The 16,822-nt window shown below is 41.2% G+C and overlaps 1 protein-coding gene across 1 annotated transcript in view; it reads right to left on the reverse strand.

The window, feature by feature from the left end:
* LAMA4 (laminin subunit alpha 4) overlaps window positions 1–16,352 on the reverse strand; it is a 141,364-nt gene extending 125,012 nt beyond the window's left edge. Inside the window, exon 1 of the mRNA XM_036249053.1 lies at window positions 16,027–16,352. Within this exon, the coding sequence (XP_036104946.1) occupies window positions 16,027–16,218 (192 nt within the window). The 5' untranslated portion in view covers window positions 16,219–16,352. The remainder of the gene's footprint in view (window positions 1–16,026) is intronic.
* Between the last annotated feature and the right edge of the window lie 470 nt (window positions 16,353–16,822).

Raw genomic sequence — 16,822 nt, forward strand, 5'->3', positions numbered from 1 at the left:
CATACAGTGTTATTCTCACCATACTGAGGTTCCTCCTCACATTGGGGACGAGTGGAGAGAACAGGGAATGATGGTGCCATTTTGAAAATGAATCATTGAGTGAGCAGGTTAGAGCTGTCCTGCCTTCCAGAGACCTTCCTATTCGGTTGACCATAAGCGAGCTGCCCTAACCGCTGAAATCTTTCTTCTTTTTATTTATTTATTTATTTATTTATTTATTTAATTAAATGTAATTAAAAAAAATTTTTTTTTTTTTTTTTGGGTACGTGCCCCTAGTGGGAACCGAACCCGGGAGTCTCTGGTCCACAGGCTGACGCTCCACCCGCTGAGCCAAACGGGCAGGAAAATCCCTCTTATTTGTTATCCTCTATTAGACGCAGGATACATCTAAGCAGATGATATTCATGGGTTGGTCCCTGGATTTTACCAAGTATAGTTTTGCTGGAAATTGGCAGATTTTCTTTGAGAAGCAAGTATTATGTATTTTCTTGCTGTTAGAAGAGTTGGAGGATGTGGCTTTGAAATCAGCAGTGAAAAAGCTGCATGAATGCAATGGATATGCTGAGACTCAGGATTGTTATCAGCTGGTTGGGAAGGTTTTAGTGGGATGTAACTGCCAGAGCCGGCCACTGTGGTGCTGACATGTGCTTCATGTTCTTCACTAATTTCTCATGTTGCAATTCCTTTGCTACATGATAGAAAAGTTTCATAATGCCATATGAAAACCTGAAAGATAACTGTACGTAGGCAAATAACAGACATGATGTGATTGAGGAATTTTTAAAATTAGTTCTTCCTATTGTTTTAAAACAAAAGCATCATTGTTCATTTTTGAAATAGTTCTTTTTTTTTTTCTTTCTTCCTTTTAAGATCCAGGATGTGCTGTTTATTTTTACATGACCAACAGAAAACTCTAGCAGGAAATTCTTAAGTCTTATTGCACTTGAAAGCTTTCTCTCTGAGTGTACGTGCCGAAAGCATCATTAAAGGGGTCAATAGCCAGATGGGGACAAAGCAAACTCCTTGAAATAAAAGAAAAGGCATGAATGATGTGGTCATAAGTTAAATTCAAAATCGGGATAAACCTAATGACGAAAAGGCTAAGAAAACTTCTAATAGTTTAGTATTTAAATTATTTCGGACTCAGGCACAGATGGTGACGTATAACATCTCAAGAAGGTAAACATGGATATGTTCGTCCGATCCAGCTGTTCAACATCCCAACACACAGATCGCCAGATGTTCCTCACCCCATCACTTGTTCTGCCTCCCTGCTATGATCAGAAAGGCACGCGGACTGTTCCGAGAGCCCGGGAACGCGGCTCTGCTTCCAGTTCTAAAAACCTTGAGGAAGTGACTTAACTTCTGGCTCTGGTTTTCTCCTCTTTCAGTGACATCTATGGCATCATGATTTCTAGGCTCTTCCCACACTAACATTCAAGAATTCTGGAAAACTTCCTGCTGCCTCAGTAAGGTTACGTGCTCGGAGACTTCAGGCAAATGATTGAACAGCTCCATGTTTTTATAAATTAGATTAGTGACCACCTGGTTTGTAAGATGGTTGAGAGAAATACAGGTAGAAATATGCAGAATAGACCTTGTAATCCATGGAAGTTTTATAAGTATTAACATTATTTTTCAGCTGGGTTAATAGTTACTGCAAATTCCAATTCTTGGCAGTTGTGAATAACATTTGTCCAATATCAGTAGCTTTGTAAACGCTAAATGCTTCGAGCTACAGGTTGAAACATAAAGGAAGCTTTCCTAATCCATCAAAAGATCAGTTCTCCCTCGGTGTTCTGCATTTACGTCCTAAAGCCAAATAAAACAAGGTGCAGCTTGCCTTTGTGACACCGGGAAACACTTCAGGTGTTACTTTTTTTTTTATTCAAATGAAAAAGTAAAGGTAAAGTACAGTTTTTAGTATTAATTTTCTCCCTTTTAATAGACATAGCATTTATAGTGGAGGCATTTTGGCTTTTGGAAATAAAGGACCACAGATTGCTGTAATTCTGTATTGAGGGAGGAGAGAGAAAGACTAGGAACAATCTTTATTAGCTCAAGGTGCAGGTAAGAAACTGTGGTTTAAGTTTTAGGATAAGATGAATGTCATGGTGATGGACTAATTGTCTTAGAATAATAAGAACCAAGCAAATATCTGACCACTGTTTATGAGGACCAAAACATACCAGTTGTCTGGTCTACCTACTACCACCCTATCCTTGTCCCAAAGTTCCTTTGTTGTTTTGCTCAGCACTCCCAGATAATAACTGAGACAAAAATGAATTTCCTTATTTCCTAGGAAAGGACCAAAAATATCCTCAGACAGGAAACAGGAAGCATAAAAATATCTCTCAGGAGAGCACCAATTGTTTAGAGACTGCTGGCTCGTGTTTGGAGCTGCCACAGAGAAGCTCAGAGCATCCGCAGCTCTGGGTTATCAGCACCATGTACTGGCCCTGAGGCAGTGTCTGTATTCTGTGAAATTGCCTTGGAGGCACTGATTTAAACAAGATTTTGAGTAACATTTTGGAGACCTTTCATGATTTAGAATATCAATGTGGGAGCTCCCAGAATAATGGTTCTCAAATATTTTAGAGCAGAGAAACCACCCCCCTACCCCAGTGAAATATCGTGTGGAATTCATGTATAAAACAAATATTAAAAGATGCTCTGGTAGAAGGAAGCAGAGCCCCAACTTCCTGGTGCTCAGCCTCTCTCACCACAAGTTATACCTGAGGCATTTCCATGATACCTGAGTTTAAAAGCCACTGATTTAGTAGGTCTTATGTTAAAATTTCTCTGAAGAGAGTTTTTTCCCCCATGATGTAATATATTTCTACAAACACCTTGACTTCTCCATCATCTTTGCTCTCCAAATATATGGCAAACCATCCTGACAGCATCTCTGCAATGACTCCAGTATGTACTTTCCTTTCCAGAACTCGGCCACAATCCAAATTCAGGGCCTTCTCTCTCTTCTGGAAAATTACTCATGCACAGCACAGGTCACCCTGATGGGAGGCTCTCTGGCTCTCTGCTGCCTACTGCCCAATCCACCCAACAGCCTGTTTCCAGATTAATGTTGATGCAGAACAATTCCCACTGACTTTCTTTTCTGCTCTGAAATCTTCAGTGGCTCCCTGTTGTCCAGTCCCACTAATTGAGACTACATGCTGTTCTAGAAGAAATCCTATGTCTTTTGTCTTTACTAATCCAGTCTGCTCAGCTTAAATATTTCTCAGTCTAAAGATTCAAATCAAATGCCACTTCTCCCATAAAGTCACCTGTGAACTTTCCACCAGGAGTAAAATGTCCTTCTAAATCCTCTTAAAGTTTTTTTTTATAACATATCAATTTAGTTTTAGTACATTACTAGTGCACTTGTTTTATCTCTTTGTTCATGCTTATTCTTTGTAGAATACCTGGCACTTGCTTTAAAAAGATAGTGGGCACCTTTTTTTAAAATAAGAGAATATATTGATGCTGATCAATCAAGTATCCCTGGATACCTAAGGAATACAAAATGACGATATAGGGCCCAACACACTATTTTCCATATTTTAAAATATCTAATTAGAATTAATTAGGATATACTGTTTAAAACAAGTACAACTAAAATGAAATGCTAAATTTTGTTTGTTTTTACTTTTGACAGAAGTTACAGAATGAGAACACTGAATATCTTATTTTACCAGAAGGTCTCTTTTGCAGTTATAAATTACTTTGCCTCATTAAAAAAATGAGTTATTGCTCAACATACTTTACTTGGTAGGCATAGACTCAATTATGCTCCCCACCCCAACCCAGTTTCTATGTGTCTAATGCCCAATGCATTTGGAGATAGGGCCTGTATGGAAAGAATAAAGGTTAAGTGATGTCATAGGGTAAGGCCTTATTCTGATAAAACTGGTGTCATTATAACAGAAAGAGACACCAGAGATTTCTTTCCCTCTCCGTACCTGCACAGAAGAAAGACCAGGTAAGGACTCAGAGAGAAGATAGCTATCTACAAGTCAGGAGGAGAGCAGTCACCAGAAATCAACCCTGAGGGCACCTTGATCTTGAATTTCTAATCTCCAGAACTGTGAGAATACAAATTTCTGTTGTTTAAGCTTCCTAGCCTGTGGTATTTTATTATGACAGCCCTGGCAAACTAATATAGTAGGCAACATATTTCAAAACATTAGGCTAGAGCAATAGAAGAAATAGTAGATTCTTGAGCATGAACATTTGGGGAATCGCTACTGTAATGCATCCCCCCTCCCAGGTTAACAGTGGACTTCACGAGTGACCAGTGCTACTGCAGCTGATCGCCTGGTCCAGGAGGGTGGAGCCTCCCTGGGTCTGATCCACAAGGAATCACCCAAGCCTCTCAGCTCTCAGCTCTCAGTCATTAGTGCTGAATGAACAACACTTATTCAGGCATATTGTTTTATCGAGTGCTTGAAAATTTCTAAGGAAGGAGTTTGCCTCTGTTTCATTTAGATCTGAGAAATCTTTTCTGTTGCTCAACTCTCTTTCTTTTCATTCATTTATAGAAAAAATTAAAAATAAACTCTTTCTAAACCTTCAGTTTTCCTATGATTGACATACTCTGTCTGATGGTTTCCCCTGAGGTTCTGCTTGTACTACATTTCAAATTCTTTTCTTATCCTTCTATCAAGTTTTTTTAAGTAGTAAGTCCCTAAAGTAAACTCAGGATTCCATTGACATCACTAATGCTGAGCACTCATTTAAATGTTCTTCACAGATTCCTCAGCTGCTAAAACCACTCTGGCATTCCTAGATGATACTGGGGACTCTTGTTATCTGAGATAGTCTAAGGCACTCTGAGATAAAAACATAGATGTTAAGAGGGTCATTATAGGACAACATTTAAGAGGTTGGAAACAGATTTCCAAAATTGTGACCTTGGGTAAGTTATGACTCATCTGTAAAATGGTACTAAATAGTGTCTTCCTCATTATGGTATGAGAATAAATGAGTTAATAATACACAAAGTGCTGAGAACAATGCCTCAGTCACAGCAAGTGCTAATCAAGAGTTTAGGAATGAAAGCTACAAGGATCTTCAAAGAAATTAGCCAGTTAGCTGTCCTGAATGGGTTCAAGGATAGCTCTTGCCCTTTAAGGCTGTTATAAAACAGCACAGGCCCTCTCAGGGCGGAGGCTCATCAAGGAGACCGGGAGGCCGCCAGGAGAACGGCCAGGCCTCCCCTGGCGCAGGCCGAGGCACGGACCTCGACTTCGGAGCGGTTTGGTGCAGATCTCAGTCCCTCTAGAAGAGTATGGTACCAGCTGGAGGAATAGCCTGAGCAATGTTCCTTGTGAGGAACTAGCGCTTCCCTATCTCTTGACATTATCTTTCTAGTCTAGGACCACAGACCACACGCCTCACTCCCTGCAGACACATTAACCTGAATTAGAAAGCCTCCCTTGTTAGCAAGAAAAACATTGCAATCTCTCGTTTTCTGAAGAGTCCGAGCAACACTCTGTTTTCAAGCAGATCCCACAAATATTTTCTTCCCCCGCCTCCCCTCCCCTCAAGGACACAGGGTCTCCAGAGGTTGTATTTCTAGGTTATGGGTGTTGGGAAACAGGAAGGAGTAGGAACCCTTCCCTATCATTTCATGCTTTCCTTAAAACCCCTCTGAGCACCTGTTATGTACAGGCCGGTAAGTAATATAACCTTTCAACTTCTTCTCTCTCTATATATATATATATATATATATATATATATATATATATATATTTTTTTTTTTTTTTTTTTTAAATTCTAAAATGTAACTTGCCAGGTCAGGGACTAGTACCTGGGCGAACCTGTGAGCCCCTCACTAGCCTCACATAGCCTTGATTTGGCTTTCTATTGTAGGCCTCCCTATAACTACAGTATATCCCCAAAGCGTCCCATTTCTGGATTCTCAATTTCTTGTGATTCCGTTAAAATCAAGCCCAGCTGCATTTCAGAGGCGAGCGCTTCTCATACTGTAATATGCACATGAACAACCTGGGGATCTGGTGAGAACGAGATTCAGATTCTGGGGTGGAAGCTGAGAGTCTGCATCTGAACACATGCCTTGTGCTGCTGATGCTGCTGTCCTTGGGCCACACTTCGAGGCTTGATGATTTATCCTCCTTTTCCCCGAAGCCGGAAACAACCAGGGCATTTGTGCACCAGGGCAGGTCCCCTCACTTACTGACAATTCTGACACCCAGGAAGGTCCCTGAAAAGATTTGCTTCTAAATGTTGCATTCTGTCCAATCTAGAGCAGATGATCAAGTTAGGTTTCCTCTTTATTTCATCATGAAGACTCAGTTGACAGCTCTACTGTGTACACTATAATGCAGTGATTTTAGTGGGTGTATATGATGAACCAATGATTCATCACCAGCCTTCCCTTCCTTTGGCACTGCATGAAAATATAGCCTCCTCTCTGAAACTTTTGTCATGTGCCACTTAGCTGTTAGGAGGTGCATTGACCTGAGGCCCCTCTCAGTAGTTCTCCATGTCCCTTGCTTCTGCCATTGTCATCCTTCCTGTTTCTCTGTGTGGAGTCATCCTGATGGTCTGGAAGGGGCAGGTGACAGCACCTAGGAACCCTGGTGTGGGAGACTACCAACATTCATTGGACACACTTAGGTGTCTGCAGCTAATGCTGTCTGGAAGCTTCTTGGTGACGCACCCTGGAAAGGCTCATGTCTGTGGCTGGGCCAGGGCTCCGGCCTGCAAACCATCCTGAGCCCTGCACCTGGGGTTGTGAGGAAGCAGGAAAAGGATTCCATGGAAACAGCCCCACCACCCCCTCCAATTCAACCTCTTTCCCGCAGGCTCCAGACTCCCAACTAGGGGTCTAACTAGGACAACAGCTGTGACTCTGAGTGTTCCTCCTCCTTACGCCAGCTTCCCCTTAATTAGTATAAATTTTGATCGGTTTCTTAGACAATTATAGAACTTTATTGCTAGGAGTAACCTTTTGTTTTATTTCATTCTGTTCTTTTTAATCTGTAGAAATTGAGGCCCTGCCAAGTTTCCTTTAACTGGTGAGGGTGATCTGGTTGTTAGTGACATGGCCAAGAACCAGAATAGTTTGTTCCAGACTGACAGTGCAGCGCGTGTCCCCACGCCACTCCATTCTGTGGGACTCACTACTGCTGAGTCCGCTTAAGGATAAATAAAAGCAATAAAAAGTAAAGTGGATAATAGTATATTAGAAGCAAACAATTTTTCATATGAAATATATATATATATTTCATGTATATATGTGTGTGTGTATATATATATTTACTTAATTACCTCAGTTCTAAAGCGAAGGATGAGAAGATAAAGCTGGAAGTCAGAGGACATTTCCTGCCACTGCTGCTAATGAGCTTTGTGTCCTTGAGTGAAGAACCCCAACCCCCTCCTCAGACTCAGTTTCCTCACATACAAAATGAAGGGGTTGAATCTCTAAACATCCTTTCTAGATCAAACATTCTATGATCTCTTTGATCTCGCGGCTCACACTGAGAGGTACAGTAGAGTTATACATCCAGTGAAAACCGCCCCCTGGCTCTGCATTCCAACAGGTCCCCTTTATGCCGAATTCTGTGCTGCAGTAGGGGCTTTAGGACGTGTCTCTTATGAAGGCCATTGCAAGGTGTCTACTGGCACTGATCATGGCAGACAACAATTCCAAGGGAACAAAAAAGAATGAGGCATTTAATCATGCACCACAGAGGGACACTGGTCCATCTGCAGGCATTCAGACTCTGTTCCGTCTTCAAATAACAGGCATCTAGCACCTTACCTGTGACCTGAGGATTGACAGAATCACAGATGACAGAACTACTCTGATGCTCCCAGGACTCATGTCATATCAGCAGGAAGGGAGGTTACACTTAGCTTGTCAAATGGTATCACTGTTGGTCAAGGGAATCACACACCTTGCGGCTGTGAAGCATCAAGGCACCGAGGACTCACTCCGCTGTGCACGAAGAGGCCAGCCATGATCTGAAGCCCAAGACTCTAAATATGTGCTCTGGCTTTTTCGATTCTAGATGATTCTACAGCCCTAGCAACCGACACTATGAGGCTCATTAGACATTTCCCTTGCCTTCTGCTGGTGTCTACATTATGCATTCCTTTGGGCCAACATTCAGCTTTACAGAGCTGCTTAATTCAGTATGCTATGCTGCAGTTCACTTTGTAAACAGACAACTGTACTGCATGTAACAGTCACGTTTGAGGTGAGTTTTAGTAAGAACAGCTTTGAACTCTGCACTCCCTGATTTCCATTAAAGCAATCATGCCACTGCATCTACTGAAGGCCATAATCTCAAACTAAATATTAATACACAAAATCTGCACTATGCTCAAGGGTCCTTTTAACTGTGGTGCCCAGCATGGATTAGTAGATCTAGGCTGCAAGAGACTTGTGCTCATGCATCTGTTATTGTTAGGGGGTTTCTCCAACTCATCAGTTCTCATGCAGTCATAAATGGAGATATTTCACTCTATTTAGGTAAACACTAGCTTGCTGGCTTCCACCAAAATATGCCACACAAACTAAGAAAGTCCTGGAAGTGAAAAGAGGGTCCTAGTGCATATTACTAAAAGTACATCTGATCACCCCTCTCTCCTTTTGTTTTTTAAACAGAATTTGTTTCTTTATGTATTTTTTTCTTTATGCAGAGGATTTGGGTTTGTATATGAACATTTTCCCACTACCACTCAGCCTTGGAATGCTGTTTCCCAAGTTTCTCATGAAAAAGTGTGATTCAGAGCCCAACTGCTGGCAGCTGAATTTCATTAAGACTTTGATGGGAAACTTAAGTTGGAATTACAAACATCTGTGGTTAAACTTCCCTTTAGTAAAGCATTTCCCAGAATTTAACTTTACCACATTAGGAGCAGAAGGAGAAACAGTTGAAAAAAAAAATAAAATGCTGCTCTTTGGCAAATGCTGAAGTAGATATTTAAATATTCTTCTGTGTGGTCACTGTATCTTGATGAACTAGCAGATTTGCTTGTTTTAGAAAACAAATAAGTAGTTGTTTGCAAATGTTAAGATTTGTAACGCAAAGCGTGTGTTGGCAATCTGATTTTAATGGTTTCTAATCGATCAAATGTCTCAAAATTATGTCTGGCCATCATTATGTGTATATAATTACTTTGAGCAAGGAAAACCCCCTACAGGAGAGGAGGGTTTGGGGTATTATATACTTCAAGAAACTGGGACAAGTCAGGGTTGAGAACTTAATTGTAAAAGGAAGAAAAGGTTATAGTCCATGTCATATCAAAGATACTGAATTTTGTTTGTTTGTTTTTAGATTTTTGGGACTCAGAAAAACTCCTTCATTTTTTAAAACTGCTCAGATCATCTTATTGCTGGGGAAGGGCTATACTCAAATAACCATTAGGAATACACTGATTATAAAAACTAAACTACAGCCTTTTTCTTCTCCAATGTTGGATAATCAGCAAATTTGTAAGTATAAATTAAGAGTAATCAAATTTACAGTATAAATACAAATTTAGATAAAAAAGGACTGATACAAATCTTAACTTGCAGACAGATTAAAACGAAGTAGAAGAAAGAGGTGCGGTGAGAGGAACAAAAGAGAGAGAGACCTGAGGGCAGACTTTGAGTTAGGCACCTTATGTATATATTATTTCACTTAAATTTCACAGTATTGCAAAGCAAATACACTTCTGTTCATTTTACAATCAAACAGAGTCTCTGAAAGATGAACAGATTTGCTCAAAGTCAACAGCTATAAAGTAGTGGAGCTGGGTTCATAGTACATTTGTCTGGCTAGATGCCCATGTTGTGCCTTTGATGAAAGGTGAATTTAAAATGTTTTAATTCAGAGACTGCAAATAAACAGCCCTCAGGCTGAATTGGGCCATCAGATGTACTTCCCACAGAGCATTTTTTAAAAATTGAGTCAACAGTTTCACCTAAGAATTCAGATTCTGTCTCCTCTTGAAAAAACAGAAGACCTGGCAACATGGAGAGGTGGCTGCCCCCTGGAAGGGGCACCCCTTCCTCTCCTGTTGCTTCAGCGCCAACACTCACAGGCTGAGTTCCTTTCACCGCCCAGTTAGTTTTTGCTTGGTCTCTAGAAGAATTTGAGTTTTATAACTTTCTCTGGACCATGTGACTAGCAAGTCCACTTCTGGGTGCATACCCAAAGAACTGAAAGCAGGGATTCAAACAAACATGTGCACGCTAATGTTCAGAGCAGCACTATTCACAGTAGCCAAACGGTGGAAACAACCCAAATGTCCATTGATAGGTACACAGATAAACACATGTCATATATACAGACAATTAAATATTGTTCAACCTTAAAAGAAATAAAATTTGGACACATGCCAAAACATGGATGAGTCTTGAAGATACTGTATTAGGTGAAATAAAGCACACAAAGGACAACTATTGGCCCCAAAAGACAAATATTATAGATTCCACTTATATGAGGTACTTAGAGTTGACAAATCCATAGAGATAGAAAGTGCAATAGTGGTTGCCAGGGCCTGGGAGTAGGGGTTAATAAAAAGTTACAATCAGTTTGGGAAGATGAAAAAACTTTTGGAGATGAATGGTAGTGATGGTTGCATAACAATGTGAATGTATCTATTGCCACTTAAAATGATCAAAATGATAAATTTCATGTTATGTATACTTTATGACAACGAAAACTCCTTCTTTTGGTTAAATCGGAGAACTCTGTAACTATAGCAAAGCTATTTTTTATTTTCCAGGAATTTTATAATAAATTCTGTAACATAAAACCATGTATGTGTTGCTGTAGGTGGTTTTATTTTGAATTCTTTACCTCTTAATCTAAATTAGGAGCTTCTAATGTAGACTGTAGCATCATACGGAGGAAACATATTGGAACATGCTTATAAAAGGAAAATAAGATACAAGAAAATCCTATAGCTAGAAATCTATCTATCTATCTATCTATCTATCTATCTATCTATCTATCTATCATCTATCTATCCATCCATCCATCCATCTGAGAGACCCAGTGATACACTGTGAAGAGAATGGAATTTGGAAACCCCGGTGCCAATTAGCACAAGTCTTTTGCAGACTAGACCAGTAATCCATGCTGTATACTGTCAATTTGCTTATCTGTAAAATGGGTATAATATTTACTATTAAGTATTAAATAAGATAATGCATGTAGGTCATGGGACATAGTAGAAATTTATTAAGTGTTAATTATTTCTTTTTCTATGAGTAATAGTTTAAAAAGTAGTTAAAAGATGGGGCAGGAAGGGAAGGTATCTCAATTCTTTGGTTTTAAAATTTTATGCTACTCATCTAGCAAGCAGTACACAAATGGTCTTTGAATGGCATTTTGTATATCTTCATTTTAAGAAATTCTAATACTTTGACTAAAATTATGTATGCAGAGAGTTCTATTTACCTACCTTTTCTTGCACAGTGGAAATTACTCTCATAAACTCCTTTGAAGTTGAGTTACCTACTAGGTAGTTTGCCAGGGCAAATGTTCTATGCATCAGTTTCCATGTTTGCAAAATGAGAAAACAACTATATCAGTTCCATTAAGTTGTCATGAGGGTTAAAGGAAATAACTCGTGGAAATCGCTTAGATCAGTGTCTGGCACGTGGTAAATAATTAATGAGTGTGAGTTACAAGCCATGCTATTATTATTACTACTACCATGACTATATTCAGTTCTTCTAAAATAATGTTTCCAGGAAACTTCCCTGGTGTTTGGTAAGTAGGTGATGGTACCCTACTAGTCTATCTCAAGAGTAATAGTTTTCTCATGCTACCATCATGGCACTTGTAAGGTTGTAGACACTCTTACAGAACGTTGATTCTTTCTGCTTTATATAGTGGCTATGTATATATTTTTATTTCATAGAATGCTTATTCTTTGAGAGTAGGGATGTGACTCTGCCTTCTTTCTATCCCTCCTGGTATCTACTTTATTTGTCTATATGTGGTAAAGGTTCAAACCTGCTCATGGGATGAGTATTAAGTAAATGAAATAATGACTACATATAGGGGATTGAATGACCTAATTGCTCTGTTGAATAGCAGCGTAGAATGTTGGCTCAGGCCAGTGAATGGAGGTCGTAGTATGATCCTACATGTCCTTTTTCAAAGTAAGGGACCAAGATAAGTAAAAGGAAAGAAGACTCTGAAAGAGATCTAAACTATCTTTTAGTAAACATTCTGCAATCCTTTGGTAGCAATCCTATGTGCTGGAGAATGGGCATTGCATATCAACAGTGGAAAGAGACCAGAGGAGAAGTCCCTCAGAATGTCTAATTCATGGGCTTTTTTTTTAGTTGGTAAGTTTGTTCAGTGGGGGCTACATTGGTACATGTGGCTCATGTACCAATAGATTTTCTTGAAGGGAAGCCAAAACAGCAATACCCAGTCAAGTTACCAGGAGATAAATTCTAGTTTTCCTTCTCTCAGGAAAGTTTGCTTATATTGTCAGTTAGATCCCTTATTTTCTCAATTATCTACCAAAGGCAGTAACAGCACCGTGGCCCTCCAACCGCCTCCCACCTTGCCCTTCCAGCAGAGTCCCCACACTCATCCTTTGAGTCTCTATGTAGCTTCTCTCCAGCTGTGCAGTGTACAGACCTCTAGCCTAGTGTTCTTGACCTTGTTTAACTCCTGCTTCTTTTTGATAGACCAGAATGTCACTCCTTCCAAGGACACTCTGAAAACCTCTCCTTGGGAACTGTTCCCATCTCCACCCCTACAGTTTTTTTCCACATCCCTATGATCAAAAAGACTTTTGCTTAGTTTCACTTGCTATAGTGCTCATGACAAAATAAAGACTTTCTTTTCTTAAATGTGAAATATCAGAATACCAAATATACCTTTTGAAACTGCCAAGTTTCCCACCTACTAAGAATCACTGCTTTCACCATTAACTAAGCAATAATGGACTCAGTGAATTGCTTGTAAAGTAGAAGGTAGTAACAGCTTCCCAATAAGCACAGGTTTATCCCTGGGTGCTCTTTTTTTCAAATTCTTTGCATCCTGAGGGAGAGCTGGGGCTTGTTTTGAAAGGAAAGAAGAGACCTTTCTCCTTGGATAGTGCTCACCACCCTCTTATTCAATGCATCGTTCCTGTATGTGTTCCCCTAACTTCACGGTGCACCACAGTGTGCTGCAGTCCATGGCACAGGCTGAAGACCCAGGGCTGGGGAGGACACAGCCCTGCTGTTGAGGAGCTTGGGAGCCTTAGGAAGTCCTTCAGATAAGTGCTTCCCACTGCTGCATGTTGGCTTTAGTACTTTTCTTCCTTCCCTTTGAAGGAGAATTAAGGAATAACTATTTGTATAAATCCAATTCAAATAAAGTGAATGTATATTTAGAATACCCTTCCATCCATATCTCCACCCTCTCATGAATAATTGATTATATGTATCTGTGTTCTCTTTCTCTCTGTGTAGATTTAAATACAACCTCCTGAACCAATTCAGTAGGGCGGTTGTACCGTGTTGTTAAATCTCCGGAATGTATTTAGTTTAAGGTTTCTGTACTGGCTATAAAGAGCATGGGAAACCCAATGGTAGGGGCATTGGGATCCTGTGGGACTGCAGGCTAACTGGAGGCATTATGTGAAACTATGCAGTGGGAACGTGATTACGCCAACCCCACCCTTTCTACATCACATACTTTGACCTGCCTGGAATGACTAATGGTTTCTTTCTCTTTCCCTAAACCCAAGGCCTCAACTGGTATCCCAAATCCATGAGACTCAGACAGTATTACAAATTTAATTCACCCTAGGCCATTCTTTCTGGCTGGAAGAATACAGACAGAGATATAGTAGCAATATTAAGTAAAACAGCACCATAAAAATAAAGTTCTGAAAAATATTACCAGGTGTTTCTTTTTATCCAATCATCCATGTATTTTACAATAATAATAACAACACTTAGGATGTATAAAGCATTTATACTATGTCAGGCACTGTGTTAAGCACTCTATATATTTTATCTAATTTTTAAACAATAACTGTATGGAATGTGAAGTAGACATTAATAATTCCTCTAAGCTTCAATTTCTTTATCTGCAACTTGTGTATCTATAATTTAGGTAAGAAGCAGATAAGTTTAAATTTGAACTTGGGATCATTAGACTACAAAGCCTGCAAGTAAACACTGGTGTACCCCCTTCCTATTATTTTACTGAACACGTGGGTATACAAGAAACTGCCCAGGGTCTTAACAATAAATATAAATTCCCTAAAAATCTAATAATTATTTTGTTATGTTTTATGGGAAGAAAGTTATGTATGTCTGTCTCTTTAAAATTAGCAGACAAGCCCTGGCCGGTTTGGCTCAGCGGTTAGAGCATCAGCCTGCGGTCCTGAGAGACCCGGGTTCGGTTCCCGCTAAGGGCATGTACCTTGGTTGTAGTTTGTCCCCGGCCCTGGTCGGTTGTGCGGGTGGCAGCCACTCGATGTGTCCCTTTCACATCGATGTTTCTCTCTCTCTCTCTCTTCCTCTCTCTCCCTCCCACTCTACCTGAACAAAAAAAAAAAATGTCCTCGGGTGAGGATAAAAAAATAAAAATTAGCAGACAAAAATACAGGATGCCCAGATAAATTTGAATTTCAGATATACACTGAACAATTTTTTAGTTTAAATACATCTCATGCAATATTTGAAACAAATCAAAAATCTATTTGTTGTTTACCTGAAATTCAAATTTAATCAAGCAGCTTGCATTTTTTTTTTCTGGCAAATCTCTTGTTAAGTCAAGCATTTCATACATGAACTTTGCATGCTGGAAGCAACAGGTGGAGACATTGCCTTCCGAGGTAAATTCCAAGCCTGTAGAGAAGGGATGCCTTCCCAGGAGACTGATGGGCCCCATGTCCTAGTGCTAAAGTGATCAGAAGCTCTGCCCCCTTTCTCATGGAGGTTGCATTTTGCACCACAATAGGGAGTTGGTATGTTCTATTCCTACCCACTCCCTTTTTTGGGTGTGGGTAGGGCTCTCTCTGGAGAAGAATCATCTTCATGCACCTTATTTAACAGTAATAATAACTACGGTTACATTAACAATTGGTAGTTAATAGCAATAATCCAGACTTCCATGCTGTTAGAATTGGTGTGAATCCACATAACAGCTTTGTTTCTATTGCTGCTGTAACCATAGCTATAGGGTATGTGTGTGTTTTGTTAGGTCAATTGCTTCTTCCTTTCCCATGAACTTAGGTGACTTCATTTTCCTCTTACTTAGCATCTCCACACCCTGGACATGCTGTTGTCTGTCTCCACTCAGGGGCTCTTTAATTACTTACTCTGAGTTCATCTTCCTTTACCCGGTTTCTACTCTTTGCTTATGCTTTCAATATAAAAGCTATTGTAAGGCACTTCAATAAACAGCAACTCTGAAAAAACATATCTTTTGGCATAGGGCTCCACTTCCACTGTAAGTCTTGTTTCTAAAATATAAGGGCTCAGGTCTATTTAAGGTTTCTGCTCTGCAGTTCCCTAGGCTTCTTCAGTGTTCCATCATCTTCCTCACCCCTTCTCTCTCGGTGGCAGAGGATCCTGATTAGTGTGGGACCAAAGGATTGGCCCTGCCCTGTAGTTCCCACTGTCCTAACCTGACAGAAGAGCAGGAAGCCAGTGCAAGGCACATGCAGTAAGTGCTGTGGACGGACCAAAATAACTCTACTGGGCATCCAAGTGGCAGAAAGTCCGGGAGGTGCCACTGCAGCCCCAGGTGACGGTCCAGCAGACTGACTCCCTCGGAGTAGGCTGGGCATACGCACTTTTGCTAGTCTGAACGATGACACCTTCCAAAGCCTCAACGCTCAACTCACAACGCCCAAATCCAACTTCAAAAGCAAACTCTTTATTTCAAGTTTCTGAACGGACCGAATCCAGGTGAAACTCAAGGCGAACCAGGGAGGAAAAGAAGCGGGGGAAGGAGGGGGACAGGGACGGGCGCGGCGCACACAGCCCGCGGGGCGCAGGTGCCCAGCAGGGTGACAATGGCAGGAACACTGTACCTCTGCAGGAGGCGGAGGCCTCCCGGGAGCCACACGCCGCTCGCTGGTCTCAGGCGGGTCTTGTCTGCCAACCGCTGAGCTCCCTTCAATGTCAAAAGGGAAAGCGTTGTCCCCTTGCGCCGCGCGGGAGCCGGCAGCGCCCCAGAGGAGCCACAGACGCAGGACTGAGCACCAGGCTGAGCTCAGAGCCATCTGTCCGCTGACGTCCAGAGAGGTTTTCAGGGGTTCGGCCACCGCCTGTCCTCCTTGGGACCCTCCGTGGTGCAGAGGTGCTCGCTTACTTTACCTTCTCTGTCTTTGCAATATCCAGACGTGGAAACCCAAGGCAGCTCAGGGAGCAACTTAGTAAAAAAGGGGAAAAAAGGGAGAGTGAGAGAGTAAGGGAGAGTCTCTCTCTCTCTCTCTCTCTCTCTCTCTCTCTCTCTCTCTCTCTCCCCCTCCCTCCCTTCCTCCCACCCTCTTTCCCTCCTCCCTCCCTCTTTTTCTCTCCTCTCTTTCCCTACGGTTTGCCTCTCACTTTTTTTTTTTTTTTTTTTACCCTCTCTCTCTTCCCAGAGGTTCTGGCTGAAGAACATACAGATGGATGGAACTCAAAGCTGAGCATCAAAAGGCAGACTGAATTGGGCGAGCCGCCTGCGCTGCCACCTCCTGTCCCCGGCGGGTCTGGACTGAGGGCTGCGCTGTCCTGGCTTCCTTCCCACACCCATTCTCACCACTCCCTTTTTACCTTTTACTTCCAAGCCCTCCCCCTCCAAGCTGGCCTTTCACACACCAGGGTCGGCTTCCCTTGAGGCCT

This window comes from Molossus molossus, unplaced genomic scaffold (genome assembly GCF_014108415.1).
Source record: "Molossus molossus isolate mMolMol1 unplaced genomic scaffold, mMolMol1.p scaffold_m16_p_8, whole genome shotgun sequence".
In the NCBI taxonomy this organism is placed as follows: domain Eukaryota; kingdom Metazoa; phylum Chordata; class Mammalia; order Chiroptera; family Molossidae; genus Molossus; species Molossus molossus.